Source organism: Mus pahari, chromosome 11, assembly GCF_900095145.1.
Source record: "Mus pahari chromosome 11, PAHARI_EIJ_v1.1, whole genome shotgun sequence".
Lineage (NCBI taxonomy): Eukaryota > Metazoa > Chordata > Mammalia > Rodentia > Muridae > Mus > Mus pahari.
The window spans coordinates 2,838,110-2,855,495 of NC_034600.1; the positions used below are offsets into that span (position 1 = coordinate 2,838,110).

Sequence of the window (17,386 nt, forward strand, 5' to 3'; positions counted from 1 at the left end):
TGTGGGAAGGTATACTTCAATCGCCACCTGGTGACATGAAACTCCAACTGGACCAGCTGTGAACATACATCTCCCTGCTTGATTGGTGCTCACAGCCAAAGCACTTTAACTCTTTTGGTTTGTTGGTCAGTTGGGATTAAAAACTGAATCCGGAAGTGAGCCAATATCCAAAACTATTTTAGTTTAGACATGAAGCACAAGTGGAAATCCCATCTTATATCCTTGTGACAAGTTAATCTGAAACCTACGTACCATGAAAACACTCTCTAGGATCACCCCAAGGATACATGTTAAGGCACGTGGGCAATGATGAATTCCCTGTTCAGGTTCGGAATCCATCCCCAGGATAGTTCATTATGTGTACACACAACTATTCCACAACTCAAGATAGGATGACATAGGTAAAGGTTCCCATCTCAAGTGTTTATTTCACCTTAGGAAAACATAACCTGTTACTCAAACCTAAGCAAACCCTCAACAAGGCCAACCGAAGCTATATTAGCATTTTAACTTTCAGATACATGCACGCCCTTAGGAGCTGTCCTGGGTCACTTATTAGGCCTCTATGTGAGCTGCTGTATGAGATACTGTGGGACCTGAGGCAGGTCAGTAAATGAAGACAACTGCTGGCTCTTCCCTAGAAAGTGTTAGAAAGGAATTCAGATGTGTGTGGTGTGGTCTCAGATCCTTTGGCCTTAATCCCAAGTGGGGGGGGGGGATGTTTGCATAACAAAAGGAGGGTGCAACATTGGGCCTGGCAATTGTATCCCCAGGGCTGGCTATGTGGGCAGGAAGTCCTGGAAGCTGTATCACACAGGCCAGAGCTCTTAGAAGCTCTTAGAGCAAACACAATGTGTGCCTCAGGTCAGTGCTTTCTGAGTGCTCTGGAAACACCAGTCCAGCTAGCTCCACATCAGTGGATGCCCGTGGCTGAGATGGTGACATTCCAATATTCCCTTCATCAACCGTAGCTCCAGTTTCAGCATCCGCTTTAACAAATTGTCTGCATTGGTCACTGCCTCAGGGAGTGCAGAGAACATACTCAGAGTCTTTGCACACAGGTGTTCTAATAGAGCCTTTGTATGAGTGAGACCCACTTAGAGAACAGGACCACACTGACAAAACCAGGACCCATCCCACAAGAAGCCAAGCAAGCAAAAGACACATCCCATTGAGTTAGACCTGCCAGGTTCTCCCTTCTGCTTCCATGGGGCAGATAAGACCACTATCAGAGGCAGAGAAGGCTGGGACTAGAGACCCAGGCTTCCTTTCTGCTCTCTGAGAAGAGCTAATCAGATAGTACCTGGGCACTCAGGCAAATAGGGACTCCAGAGAACTGTGGTTTCCTGGATTGGGAGAGCTACATTAGGTGCAGACAAGGACCCTCGCTTGTGGATCGGGACAAGACTCTCCAAAGCCTTGCTGACAAATTGCAGGTGAGTACTTTCATGTTCTTGCCTCTTTGATGCAGTGGTGTCATGCTTCAAATATGCATAAAGATAAGTTACCTCAGCAGGAAAAGTGTGTGAGCTTTAATATGTCTAAACCTCAAGTATAGAGTTACTGGGGAACAGGGGGATGCCAGGGCTTGCTTTTCTTATTTTTATTTTTAAAGATGTCTGGCAGGTTCTATACTTCTGAGAAGTGTGTCATTTAATCTGTGCAAGGACAAGCTTTTTAAACTCTCATCTGCCACATTCATCTACCACCCACGAGAGATATAATACTACCACCAGAGTCACTTCCATAGCAGCATCAACAGAACATCTCACCTCCTCAGAAGACAGGCTTTCAATAAATTAAAATTGTCCCACTATCCCATCTAATTATGCAAGTCATTAAATACACAAAATCTCCCTTACATACATTTCTTGCGTCTTCCACAGAAATGCTGCTTTTGTGAGAGGCCAAGATGGAAGTTGTCATGGTGCAGGTGCGGTCTTGCCAGATCTCGCTTCCTGGTGATCATCAGGACTTCGTTTTCTCTAGGAGCCTGGCGCTCCGTGGATCTCTTGTACAGAACATGGGAGGGAGAGTTGCCCTCTGCAGACCTGTTCAGTTTGCTTGTTAGGTGTGGAGGCAGTGGCTTCAAGAAGTAATCGGTGTCTTTTGTTCTTATCATGCCTAACTGGAGAAAAGGAGAGGGAGAAAGAGAACGCCGTGATCTAACAAAAATAGAAGTGGCACTAGTTCTCCACCCTGGATTTGATGTCATTTCTCCTCCAATATGGCTGCCCCGCCTCTGGAACAGAGAAGGGGCTCAGTAGCCTGGGCCTAGAAGGCAGTGTAACAAGGTCCCTGCATAAGACTCCTCTTCTCATCTCTATCCTCCCCGAAGCATGTAACCTGACTCAGAGATGACGGGGCAGATGAGGCTCATAACACAGCCAAGGCAGGAAATTTAAGCCACAATTACATGGGTCTGGAGAAACCATGTGCACAGGGTTACATATTGATATTGGCAGGTGGTCTCAGTAGAGAGAAGAAATTAAAATCCTAATAATTTCCAAAAGTCTATTCTAATGAACTTCAAATTTTTAATAACATGTGATACATCCCAGAAAATATGTTAACAGAATTAATCTAGAACAAGTCATGATACCTTCCTTTAGAGCATAGGAAAACCTTCCTAAATAAGATATTATAGAAAATGAGAGAAGTGGTTTTTTTTTAATGAAAACAATAAAATGCCTATATAGCATGACTGAATGAGAAAAATAAGATACGTTGAGGAGACGTTGAGGAGACAAATTGAGAGACTATTTTTAACCCTTTTGAATGGCAAATACTTGAAGTCTGATAGCACAGTTGTCAGTAATTATGTGGATGAACAGTTGAAAGTGGAGACTCGGGGTCACACCCAGAAGGCACACTCCATGGCTACCCAGCATGCCAAGATTGTAAACACACCGCTCAGCCCTACGAGTTAAGCCTTGATGGTCCCTGCCAAATATTTCTTGCAAGCATGTTTTTTGTATCGACAAACATAGCATGCTGGAAAGATAATTCACTACAGTCCAGTGAGGTACCCCAGACACAAGGATGGTTCAATGTATATACCAATTAATAACTTTGTGTCAGAATAAAAAATGCCAAAAGCATATGTCCATCACACAGATGAAGGAAAGGCACTGGAGAAGATTCAATGTCCTTTTAGGATAAAATCACTGAACAGGTTAGATGTGAAAGAATAAACATTGGTATAATAATGGCTGTACTCAAACAATGACCTAGTGTCATTATTCTCATTGAAGAAATGATAAAACCATATGTGCACTGTGATCTGCAGTAAGGCCGGGGGTCATCTTAGCACTTGTATTCAGTAAATCATTGGCAATCTTAGACAGAGCCACCAAGCAAGAGAAAGAAATCAAGGACATTTAAATGGGACAGGAGAAAACCACCTTGCTACGTGGACCACAGTGGCCTCAGTGTCCCCGTTGCCTACTCAACGCTCATTATCAATGCTATACGGAGAAAAGTCTCAGAGTTCATTAGAAATACTAGGATGAACAAATTTGGCAAAGTTGCAAAGTACAAAAGCAACACACACACACATACATACACACACACACACACACACACAAAATCAGGAGTAGTGGAGAAGTGGTCTGAAAAAATCAGGAAAGCAGTTGCATACAATAGGTGTGGATGGAAAGAAAAGTAGAAGTATGCTCAGTCAGTATTTCAAAAGGTCCTCACAAGGAGAGTTACCACTCACTGGTGGAAGAATGGAAGGTGACAGGAAGAAAAATCTCATTAAGGTTCATGGCCACTGAAGAAAATTCAAAATGCCTTCTACTTTGCCTTGGTATGTGGGAATTTTGCACTGTGACTCTGCTGTTGTTACTCAAGCTTATTTTGAAGATCCAGTACATAGGATGACATGGACACCTGGGTAAGTTTGTCTGTGATTTCAGGAGCCCGTGATCCGTTTTCACGGGTGGCTAGGGGCAGGGGGTCTCTCACACTGATGCCCGTTAAATGTGCTGCCAGGCTGTCCACTGAGTTTTAAGATTTACACAGGCTTGGTTGACAGGCATGGAGAAACATTCTCTAGATATTGGGAGCCGGCCAATTTCAGTGGTAGGGAATGGGGCTTTGGTGTGGGAGGTCTGACAGAAAGCCCGGCTTCTCACACAAGGGAAGTTAAGCATTAGCCAGGGAACTCCTGCTGGAGAAGCAGACCTAAACAAAGGAAAACTTGGTTAAATTATCAGTGAAGCCATCAGGACCATGGGGGGTTGGCCTCCCGGGGCCCAGATTCCACCAAGGTCTGGGAGGTGGCAAAACTTTCAATGTCTAATCTGAACCAGGCAGAGGGAGAATGGGCTACCACCCCTGAGAAACAATTTCTGGAACTTTCATCTGAAAGAGACCTCTATTTTGTCGTTCTACCTGGGAACAGCCAAGTTTGGAATTCCACTGCAACCCCGGCCAGCTGAGTTTCATTCTTGTGGTATTTTAGTGGACCCAGAAGTATCACAGAGGCGTTGAGCTCCATGTACTACTCTGATTGGTTTTCCATGTTATTGAAGGCAACCAGTGTAGCCAGACTTTTGGCTTCCTTGTGGGTTCTTCTTAATTCCACCCTTTTCCAACCCCTCTTCTTCTACCCTTTGAACCCCATAACACTGGATAAGAGAGTAAAAAGGATAGAGGGAGAGGGTTGACATCATTAGACTACTCCTATTAGGACATCGATATCTAATTTCTTCTTATTTCTTTTTGCATGTCTACTTAGCAAACTGCTATCAATTATAACCAACAGCAACCAACCAACAATCTACCAACAAAGACCAACCCCATCTCTTGGGGATCTAGCCTTTACATACCCTCTGAAAATTTCCCAAAATTCCAAACATCACATAATCACAGAAACAACCTGCAACTGGCAAAACCATGCCTCTGTGAGAGCACAAGGCAAATCATAGTCAGCTTCTGGGGACAATTTGAATCCTACACCTGGGATTAAAATGAAAACACATTCTTATATGTCTGTGTTTTAAACTAAACGAACATTCTCACTACAAACCAATATATGTAAATATTAAATTTGAAAAAAGAAATCACATCTACATATGCAAACTTCCTCATTTGTGAATAATCCCTTGCTTTCTAGAACTACCCCTTAGAATAAAAGACTCTCAACTCCTTATGACCGAGCACAGATGTTCCTCTGCCTCTCCAGAAAGCCTGGGTTGGGTCTAAGGTAGGCTCCCAAGCTTTTATTTTGTGGTTCTAACATTTATTTGCCGTGTGAACTTCGATGATTTGTTCAGCCTCTTCTTAACATTTTATCATCTAGTACGTTGACACAAAGATAGTTCCCGGTTTGAAGAACCTAGCAGTGTATTGCAAAACACAGAGTCTAGTAAAGAGGCAAGAGAAGATGGCTGGGATAATGAAAAGAACAAAATGTTCTTTCCTTCACCCCCTACGATCTCAGACTCTCTCCTGGTGACTCCAGGGTTCCCTAACACTTTCCAGGCTCGCTGGAGCCCTGGTCCTTGTAGTATGTACCACCACAATCATCCTCCACACAACTTTGTTCAGGGCTACTTCTAGGTTCCTTGTGTGAAGTCTTTGTGTTCTATGATGTGAACACCAGGTGCCAGCTGTTCCATTAGGCTAACAGAATTCCCACCCTGATAGTGGAGTCCTGAGACAGTAGGAGAAATGTATGGAGTTTTACTAACCAAAAACCAAAGGATCACATTCATTTAATCAATAACTTAATTGGTTATGATATTTTATATTTAAATAAGTTTCAATTTCACTAAACACGTAGGGCACAGTAACTGATAAAATGAAATTTTGGTGACCATGAAAAATCAGTGGACGAGGAAATATTTTAAAAAGTTACTCTACTGCTTGCATACATGATATTATATGTAAAAGAATGGGTAAATCATGTTTTCTCCCGGCTCAAATGTTTTTTTTTTTTTTTTTAACTGAACCAAGAGGACTAATTTGGATATTTACAAAATATCTTTTGCATACCTGCCTATGCTTTCTCCCAGTGGTGTCAGAGGGTGGATCATTAACCAAGCTTCAGCAGTCGGTATCTCCCAAGAGTGTATACCTCCCAGAACCTGTACCTCATAGCTGGCCAGTCCTGTCAGTTATCGTCACTGGAAACTTAGTAGTCTCCAGATGTCCCCCTAAGGGAGGGATGGACACAGGCATGTAATCCTAAAGCCTGCTGCTCCTCAGCCATGTGAGCGGATTGCTAATGTGTCAATGCAGAATGTCCACTCTGTCATACTTGCTATTCACGATTAGAAGACGGCTTGGATGACCAGTGCACTTGCTGACTACAGACATAGGTATGGATACATAATGTATCCATGTAAGTTACATGAACCAAACATACATGGAAATGGCTGTATATCCAACCCACAAGCCACCTCTCCTGCAGTGTGATAGAAATCCAGAATGATCAGACTCTACATTCATCTCCGATGACAACATGTGCCCTTCCAAGACAGATGTCTACCCAGAGGTACAGTGAAGACAGAATTGTATTCAGCATGAAACTAGGAGTCTTTAGCTCCCAAATGACTCTACTGAACACGTCTCTTCTTTTCAAAAGCATGATCTGAGGCACAAATTTATACTCATTTCAGGAGCCCTTGGTGATACTTCAGAAACTCAACGGCCTCAGCATCCAACACGCGTTTATCAAAGCCCAACTGCTCACTATTTCCTCGTAACTTCAGGATCAGAATGAACCTGGCCCAAGACCAGCCCATCACTTGCCACATCTGCTCCAAACCACAGTCGGTTTTGTTCCAAGATGACATATGATGGTTTGAAAATACAAATTCAGCCAAAGTCATTGTGAAAGCTAAGTGAGCCCAAATGCTTGCCCTCTCCCCAAGGCATCTTGGGTTGGATTCCTTTTCTCTTACCATCATACCTGGCTAAGGCTCTGCACTTTCTCAATGCTGTTGCCTCAGACAATGGGCTGAGATGCTGTGCACAAGGGCCATGGTCACCCTAAACCCCAAAACAAACCTGGGCCTCTGTGTTTCTGTGATTTAGTCAGGTCTATACTTTGTTCTAGGACACTTTCCAATAGCTTGTCTGTAAATGTGAAACACTAATATTTTGACACTTGACACCTTGACAAGGTTTCTAGTACAAGTTTAATCTTATTAGCTATGTGGTCTTACTCATGTCACCAAACGCAATGAATAGGACTGAGCCCAGGTTTCTCACACTCTTGTGTTACTGCTGAGTAATAGACCTCCAACACTTGGGGCACGACTTCTGGGACATAGAAAGGAGGAAGGGAAAGAAACCCATAGGAAGAGAAGCCTGCATGCAGGGTATCATCTGTCAGCTGATTGATAGTACTCGTAGAGGCATGTAACCTCACTCCTTCCAAGGAAATCCCGTAGAGCTTTTCTCCAGAAGAGCTAACAACTGCATAGCCCTGTTGAATTCTGGGTAATTTCCCCTATGCTATGCAGTGCTCATGTCAGAGCTGAAGCTGCTCGGGCTTTTAAGGCATTGGGAACGCTAGAGGGCACAGATCTGTTATTTCTCCAGACAACTGAAAGACACACTGTGATTCTCTGTCTGTGATAAATCACCGTCCACAGGGTTTCTCCGAGAACATTCTAGAATCTACACAGTCCTTAGGGTACTCAGAAGCGTTACTCTTTTTGTCTTAAAGGTTCATCATTGTAGCTCCAAGAGCATAATACCATGAGCTTGGACCTCTCCAGGTGTTGTCCTTAAGACTCAAGCAGATCTCATGTTGTGAGGTTTTAGTACTAAGGTTCTCTGCTCAGGCTTTTCTTAACATATTCTATGACCTACTAGAAGAAGGAACCCAATATATATAGCTGAAGCTTTGAGGGGAATGATGCTTGTTGGAGTTCAGGTTTATATATAGAGAGAAAGTAAATGATTTACAAATTAATAATCTGCCTGGGAACAGATACAGAGAATGTTATGATTTGGGCTTACCTAAATGTTCTGGAATAAACCCTTTGTCTGTATTCTGCATCAAATAAAATGTATGAACTGAAAATATTTACTCAGATGGTAGACCCAATTTCCCCATCACACCACTGAAAGACTACTTTTGCCTATGAGTGAGGTTAAAGATTGAAGAAATGTTTCAACACTGCAGAAAGAACCAGCATAATAGCAGATGGAAGCTCAGGTTTGTGTGACTCCTGCAATCCTGTCCTTTCCACTCCCTATTCCCTTGTTACCACTAAGTTGGCCTTATTCTTATCAAGTTCCTAGGCACACACAGGACTGAAGACAGAAGCTTAGAGGAAGGGACTGGCCTGGTCTAGGTGACTGAGAAGCAAGAAGAGCAAGAAGCAAGAATGAGACAAAGTAGAAGGGTAAACAGAGAGGATGGGGTAAGATCAGAGCCCTGGGAAGGGGCTACTCTGGCACAGCCCTGTGTAGTATTTTGGGTTAAGACTCGATCTTAGAGAACCTGACATTAAGGTTAAACTCAAACTAATAGGTCAGTACCTGGCACCAGAGTCCAGGTAACACTTCCAACAAGACCTTCATTTGGCATGGTTACCAGGTTATTCCCCAACAAATCTGCACCTCTAGGTCAGAAGCCTGCCCCTGACACTTCACTTCCTAACAGCCATCAACCAGGAGGAAAACAGAAGTTAAGCTTATGGTTTGGCTCCCAGCACCAGCCAATTGTGTTAAAGGCCACAACAAACCCCCCAATCAGATGCTTGCCAGGTTAGAAACCTCCAGCCCTTGCTTGCCATTTCCTATAAAACCTTGTCCCAATGAGAGTTTGAAGCGGCTTCACCAAACTGTCTTATGGGTGAGCAAGCACAAGCTGGAGCCTGTAATACAGAGACCCTAAAGCTATTACGTTGAAATTGGCTCCTCAGTGCTGTTTTGGGGTTCACAAAGGCTCCTGGCACAACAATACCACAGAGAGACTGAGTTATCAACTACAAGGACTTCACAGGGTCTGAAAAAGAGACTCGGATGGAAACATGCAGCTCTGAAGTGAGCAGCTAGAACCTGCCTAGAAGATGATTCTAATGTACTATCATAGAGTCAGTTTGGAAGCACTTTTATTTAAGAGTTGCATAATGCCATCATAAAATCTTTAAATATAGCTTGTTGTTTATAAGTTATATTTAAAGATAGACATTATCCAAGAGGCCCCAGCATGTTGGAAATGGAGAATGAACGTGGAAGCCCCTCCTGGTATCATCCTTGGTATTTATTTGGCAGTTACATCACCGGAGAGTTGAATCATAGGAACACAGATCAACCAAGCCTGGAAAATTTCTCCATCATCACCATGTCCCCCAAACATTACAATAACAAATGTTATCATGGAATTATACTAATCATCATTAATATACCTTCCATTTTATGAGCTTACAATGTATAACAGGACAATATTTTCTGCATAGTAGCATATAGGCCAATGGTTCTCAACCTGTCGGTCACGACTCTTTTGGGGGATTCAATGACCCTTTCATAGGGGTCACCTAAAACCATCAGAAAACCTAATTTCATAACAGTAGCAAATTACAGTTGTGAAGTAGCAATGAAACTAATTCTATGGTTGGGTCACCAGATCATGGGAAACTACATTAAAGGGGGAATAGCCTTAGGAAGGTGGAGAACCACTGTTATAGGTCCTAGCTGTGTTGATTTTAAAGTTGATAAAAAAAGAAAAAAAAAAAAAACCTGATGCCAACATGGCTGAAATAATCTATGTGTATTCAAAGGCCACAAATGGACAGAATTAGAAAATAACCCCAAAGACCTATCTGTCCCTGATGCCAAGACAGCAAGAGTGTAGGCATACACTCTGAGATGCGAGGAGGCAGGTAGCTTAGAAAGGAACGTGGAACTCAGGATAGTATCCATGCTCTGTCTTGAAAACTAACATAGCATGTTCCTCTGATGGAAGTTCTGAGTGGCTGGATACTGATCTGGAGGATTGATGTGTTGGTGACCCCACCCCCAGGCCCACTGTGTTAAAGTCCATTTGCAATCACTGCTCATTTAAAAGAAAAATCTCTGTACATGCATAGTTATGCACCAGGTACAATTTTTTTTTCATTCCTACCAAATATCCCTTGAGTTTCTTCATAGTGCATTTGAACTCAAGCCCTTCCTAGACATAAATTATCAATTGTCAACGTTCTTCTCAATGCAGCCTTCCAAACATGGGCAAGCAATATCTAGTTTGCAGTTGCAAACACTGTGACCAAAGCAATTCATTCATGGAAGGGTTTACTTTCCCTCACACTTTATAGACCATCACCTAGGGAAGTCAGGGCAGGAACTCAGGCAGGAAGTGAAGCAGAAAACATATAGGAATACTGCCCATTGCTCTGTTCCCCATGGCCTTGTCAGCCTGCTGTCTCATACAGTCCAGCACAGCCTGCCCAGGGAGGCACTTCCTGTGGTGGACTGGGACCTCACACATCAATCATTAATCAAGAAAATGTCCCCAGACTTGCTTACAGAGAGAGGTAACATCTCAATTGGGAGGACCTCTTCCTATGTGACTGCATTTTGTGTCGAGTTTATGAAAACTAACCAGCACAGCAGGAAATGACTAGATCCAGGAGATTAAACAATGTGATTGAATTTCATGGTGGGCTCAGGGATGGAGCATCATCATAAAACGCCAATGTGTTCATGCCTGTTCCTTTGGGAGCAGCTGCCTTGTGTCCTGTGTCTCTAAGTTAGTTATCTGTCCTAAATATTAGTTGAAACATCAGGAGATCCTAGCAGCTTGTTAATAGTATTATCAAATCACTAGTTTCACAGTAAAAGTATTCAAACAGAAGTCACACAATTGTCATACAGTACACATTTCAGTGTCACATTTGACAATGACTCTATTCCCTGCTGAACGTAAAACCACTGATTGTAGAGCAGAGCCAGTAGTCTCTTCTGACCTCAGAGAGATGTAGCAAAGGATACTAGAACCATTGAGAGACCAAGGCTACACACCAACTCTTCTGCTCAGAGCTCAAGGACCAACTGGACCAGAGTCATAAGGCTGACTTGCTACAACGTAAGGAATTCTGTGGTAACAGTGGCCACTGCACCCATTGAATACCCTGCTTCCAACGTATTGTAATTAGTAAAATCAGCCATCAGCCGAGTTAGCGTCACATGTAACTCCCTGGAAATATAATCGCCTTAGACATAAAATCAATGTGAACATGGTAGTAGCTTTGGACAAAGGAAATATCAAGGAGCATGAATATCAAGGGAGTACCTCCACACTGGCTGCTGGTGCTTAAAGACAGTGACTCAACCTTACCAGATGAGGAACAGTGTCCCACACCAGTTAAGCAGGGACAAATGAGAGTATGACTGCTCTCTGTTCTCCGAGCACTTGATGTGCTGTCATCACTGTTAGAGACCAAACCAGGCCCTAGCGGGTTACTGACCAATGAGGAAGGAGGCTCAGCAAGCAACATGGGGGGATTTGTCAGTTAGTAACCAGTGGGTTAAGAAGCCAAGCACAAAGAGAGACTGAAGATAAAGAGGAAAGAAACTTGGCACACAGTCATTGGTAAGATACACTCTATTTTTATGCCCCCCCACCCCCTAGGCTCTGAATTGTCTCATTAACAAAATCAAGGAAGATTTCTTTTTAATTTTACCATTTTGAGAAATTCATACATGATGAGAGCTGTGTCTGCACCACTCCTATCTTCCTCCAACAAATACTTCCTTGCCTGTCTCTGACTCTCCTTCCTAAATCCATGATGTCTTCTTATATAGTCATTATTTTTTTACATATATACATAGAGAGACACACATGCAAGCATGAGCCTTTTAGCATTGCTCCAATGTATACATCTAGGGCCGACTACTTGGGGTTAAAAACTATTCAGCAACTCGAGAGTTTTTAAAAACGCAACAAATGACCACCAAAACCCAGAGAGGTGTGGATGTAAAAGAAATTTGGAATAAATGAGTCAGGAAAAAGGAAAAATCAATCTGATTATGGAACAGATGTCCAACAACCTAAGACCTGGTTTTCATGCTGAAATGGGACACCCTCATGGATATTTAATGAGCAAAAACATGAAAAAAAGCCAAGAGAACTGATACCATTATAAGATATGGCTGAGCATTTCAGTGGCAAGTCCCACTCCGAGAGATTAAATGCACGACTGCCTGCATTCTACATTAATCTGCTATGCTGACCTCTCTCTGACCACTGTACTGACTATCACACCAAACATTCTATCTGTGCTTCTCATAGATCGTGTGTAGGTATGCAAACTTAAATGTAATGCAAATTGAAAAAAAATTAAATTCAGTTCTGCGATACTCAATAGACTCAATAGACATCCAAGGTCAGCTTTAAGGAAAGCGAAACTTTAGCTTCTGTCTGTCAGCCCTCAGTTCTCCTATCTAGCCACCATATCAAATAGCAGCCATTCCTATCATGATATGAAGTTCTACTGGACAATATCAGAGCACCACCATTGAGCAACTAGAGATTGGTAGGTTTCAAAACACTGCCTGAGATTTTCCTATAACATTTATCTGTGATGTAGAGTATATAATGTACAATAAGGGACAGTTTTTGTTTCCGTTGTATTTAGGATTGAAGTCAGGGCCTTGGGCATGTTGTAGTCTCAGCTCAAAAACAATCTTTACTCTATACAATGTAGCATTTTTGTAATATTGTCCCAGTTAAAACAATTGAAACATGCTGTCCTAGACTGACTACATAATGAGACTGCTCTGGGTTGATACAAAGCTATGTGAACTTACAGTAATAGACAGAAATGTTTAAACAAAGTGACCATCTATAGTTGAGGCACGAGAAATTATTGCTTCTATCAAACACAATCTAAAAATGGCATAAATGAAACTGTTACTGATTTCTTTTTTAAAATTGGATATTTTATTTATTTACATATCAAATGTTATCTCCTTTTCCAGTTTCCCCTCCACAAACCTATCCCACCCCACTTCCCCTGCTTCTATGAGGGTGCTCCCCTACCCACCCACCCACTCCCACTTCACCACCCTCACATTCCCCTACACTGGGCCCTCGAGCCGCCACAGGACCAAGGGCCTCTCGTCTCATTGATGTCAAACAAGGCCATCCTCTGCTACATATGCAGCTGGAGTTGTGGGTCCCTCCATGTGTATTCATTTTTGGTGGTTTGGTCCCTGGGAGCTCTGGGGGATCTGGTTGGTTAGTATTGATGTTCTTCTTATGGGGTTCTAAAATTATCTGGCACTTAGAAATCAGTTCGGTTCCATACAATAGAAGTGACTCAGTCCTTTTAATCCTGTGTCTGTCTGTTGGTTCTCCCCACTCTGTAGGGGGTCATTTACCAGCACAGACCCAGGATCCCACTGAGTGACCCAAACATATTCCCCAAATGGATGAATGTCCTTGTTCCAGCTTAAGTTACAGCATGGGCCCCAGAGATGGATGACAAAAGAGATGTAGCAATGTCTCCTTTGATGTATGCAGAGTTGAAATCTAAGCCTTGTTATCTTAAGAAATAAACAGGTCATGCAAACAAGGGCATCTGCGTGCAGGGAAAGACCTAAGATGGAGAAGATAGTGAGGTGACACTTCAGAAAACCCTCAGACATGATGCACATCCACCTATGCACAGTGGAGGACTCGTGAGCCAGAAGAAGGGGTCACTCACTGTGGAGGCTCTGCGCCTGCATGTGGCAGGTTGTGATCTTTGTGTCTCTTGTAGTATGCACCTATGGAGCATTCCTCATCCAATGCTCAAGACAGTTGGGGAACTCCATATTCAGACAGGGAGCATGTCCTCCAGCTTTTCACAGAAGGTGCAGTTTAACCTTTGGAGGTTGACTCTAGAATCCAAGCCACCTCTGTCACCCCAAGGCTGCACTTGCACTCTGGCAATCTCCTTTCTTGTCTGACTTACAATTTTTCTCTCTAGATTTTCTAAAGGGAGAAGTACAAGCAGCAGACTCACTCGATAATGACAGCGTTGAGACCACTGATGAGCACAACACGCATGCTGACCTGGCTGGGTGTCCTGAGCCTGCATCCTGTAGTCTGTTCAGCTCCTCCCAGGCTCCCAACCACCCACATAACTCGGGTTAGGACACTGTCATGTCAACCATCACTCTGTTCCAAGAACCAACAGGTTATTTGGTGTCAAGGTCTTCTATCTCGGTCCTCAGTTTTGCTGGCACGCAAGCCCTCAGTCATCCACGTGCCTTGGTCTTTCTCATCCTTCAGCCTGGATGGCCCAGAATAGAAACTTGCTTGCTATCATGTTGCTCTCAGAGCATCTGTTGGACCAAGGCCTTGTTCCCAACACTGCATCCATCCTGTTGCTTCCCACCAGCGGTAGCTTCTGCTGGGCGTGACTCCAGCACTCAGCATGCTTTGCACCAGGGCTGGAGCTGTCCATATATGTCTGTGTATTACCCTTGTGTATCAGAGCATGCACCTGTGCTGTCCATATATGTCTGTGTATTACCCTTGTGTATCAGAACATGTGCCTGTGCTGTCCATATATGTCTGTGTATCATCAGAACATGCGCCTGTGCTGAGAGACTTGCATTCCATTTCTGGGAATAGGATATCTCTGTGGCTGTTTTACTGTGTCACTATGCACATTCAATAAGCCTGCTTCCAAGGTGGAGGGGGGAATTACAGTTACTGGTTAAGGTCACGGGGTAGATCATGAAAGAGGCAGTGCTGCTTGGAACCTGCAGAAGAGATAGACGCAGCTTGCACAGGACTTAGTGCAGTGAGGAAATGACCAAGTCAAAGGGCAGCGTGGCAAGTCGCAGAAGAGAGTGATTGCCAGCGATGCCCGTTTCTAGGTATATTCTGGCAGGAATGTGGCAGGTGGCCACAGTGGCAAGGGGACTCTGGAAAAGACAGAATGTCACACGTGCTTTCTAATAGAAGCTGTGTGTCATGAGGTTATTGACACTTGGCCTTGCTGGCTGGTTCTGAATTCCCGCATGTTTCCCCCATATACTGCACCACCCCTATGTGACTGTTGGGCTCCTGTCCCTGTACTTAAGGAGAGGCTGGGGAAATCTGTGATGAGGTCATGTAGCTCACTCACACTTAGCTCATGAGTCAGCTGTTTTCCTTTTCTATGTCGACTCAATCCCTAGGGCAGTGTCTCCTTTCTCCTCTGTCATGCTATGGATGTCTCTTACAGCAGAGCCCTTGAGTGCAGGCTCCGAGTGGGTGTGCTGTGCATCTGTGAGTGTGAGAGGACCGTGAACTCTCATTGGGTGCCTATAATGCAACTCCTTCTTCCCATGTTATGATCCAGAGCCTGGGGAAAGATGCAGTGTGGCTTAGCAACTATTGTTATGAAGAAATGAAAGCTGGAGGGATCTGAATGTCCACTCACTGGTGAGTGCCCCACTGATACAGCGGATACCCTTTAACAATGAAATGAACCGAGGAGATGAGAAACACTGCCCTGTGACCAGGTCCACATTCACTGTGCTGAGGGGAATCAGAGCAACAGTCTGCAGTCAGGGAGATAGCTAAGGCAGGCAGTGGAAATGGGAAGCAGACAGCATGGTGGACAGGCTTGAGTGGGAACAGGAGTGAGTGCTAAGGGAAAAGGTTCTTTCTGGGGCACCAACAATGGCTAAAGGCATACTATGGGGACCAGGGAAATGGATCAGGGAAATGTTAAATGTACTTGCCCTTTCAGGGAACCTGAGTTCTCGTCCTGGCACTTATGGAAGTTAATATAACTACCTGTAAATCCAGCTCCAGAGGATCTCACATTCCCCTTTGGCCTCTGGGAGTACCCACACGCATGTAGTATACAATCACAAGACAGACACACAGACATACAGATATAAACCTTTAAAATCAGCTTATAGAGAAGGTTTCACATGACAATGTAAACTACCCAAATGTTCTTGAATCATGCACTTGAAGTGGTTAGATTTTGTTACGCCGACTATAACTCAAGCATTTGGAGAATAAAGAAACCTGAGGCTCTGGGAGCATGACTGGGAAGCTGGAGATCCCCGACCTCTGAGATCCTATGCTGAGTCCTTTATCTGTATCAGTTGACTCTTGGGAGTTGAGAGAAGCTAAGCAGAAGTCATTCTGAGAAACATCCTAGTGAAATACACAAATTAACCCACAAAATACAGATGTCTAAATGCTGATGGGAGGTCACACTGTCTGCAAAGGGACAGTTGCAAAAGCAAGGGGGAGCAGGGACTCAGCCAGCCTCAGAGGTGAACGAGGTGTGTACCCAAGTAGCTTCGCTTCATAATGGGTAGAGCAGAAAGATCTGTGTGCCATGCTTTTGATCATCAAGATTCTAGAGGCATCTGGGATCTGAGAGCTTATGGCCCTTCCCACTCTGCCCCAGTGGAAGGTGGTGAGAAGTTCTGTGAGTTCTCTGCTGTAGATACAGTACAGGAACTGAACATGACTTCACGAAAGAAGGTATGAATGTTACTTACGAATCTACCACCTCCTCCATGTCCACCCACAGCCTAAAACCTTTTGGTTGAAGCAACATAAGACACTTTCTTTCTCAGGATGGTATGAATCAGCTGGTGTGGGCCATGCAATGAAAGTAATGGTGCACCCCAGATTCACAGGTCTGATACCAAGACAAGCCATGAGTTGTGAGCTGTGCATGTATATACTGTCATTTTGTATTTTTCCAGAGCTGGGTGTGGGGGATGGGGTGGGGGTGGGGTGGTAGAGAGTGGGGCAGATGCTACTACTGAAGAAAAGTGTGGTTTTCTAAGTCATCTACCAAACACAATCTGACTTTATATGGAGTTTTATATAATGGACAATTTCTAATTTATTTTCAAGCAAGTAAGCCTTAGACACCTAAGCTTCCTGATGCAAAGGTTATGGAGGAATTTCAAAGTACAAACTGACTACTGTCCCCTCTGTTCACTGTACAGACTGAGCTTATGATCTTCAAAGGCCTTTCGTTTAGGGCCTGGGATGATCATCTGTACCAATACTCGTTTACCCTACTTCTATTACACATGTAATGACCTAGGGAGTTGCTTTAAACATCTGTTACTATGGACACCAAATTGGACTATTCATAGCTTCCAGGCTCAGTTACGCATATGGCTGCATATGCTCTTGGTCACGTCAGCATCCTTGGAGGGTTATAAATGTTAGGACAGATTGTGTTTTCAGGCTGTTAGACTCAAATTGTACGATCTTCATGCAAGTTGATGTGGCCACTGATACTCATGAAGATCTCTGAAGATGTCACAGTGCATATAGAGATGAACTATTAAAGAACTCCCTAAGAAGCTGCTGTCCAGAATTTACTACACACATAGGGTCTTGTTTTTCTCTTGGAAACACTGATGTCACAGTAGCCCAGTTATTCCACAAGAACCT

The 17,386-nt window shown here is 43.6% G+C and overlaps 1 protein-coding gene across 1 annotated transcript in view; it reads right to left on the minus strand.

Annotated features, from left to right (window-relative positions):
* Adamts16 (ADAM metallopeptidase with thrombospondin type 1 motif 16) overlaps nucleotides 1–17,386 on the minus strand; it is a 106,396-nt gene that overhangs the window by 67,126 nt on the left and 21,884 nt on the right. Inside the window, exon 4 of the mRNA XM_021208625.1 lies at nucleotides 1,867–2,128. Coding sequence (XP_021064284.1) covers nucleotides 1,867–2,128 — 262 coding nt within the window. The remainder of the gene's footprint in view (nucleotides 1–1,866; nucleotides 2,129–17,386) is intronic.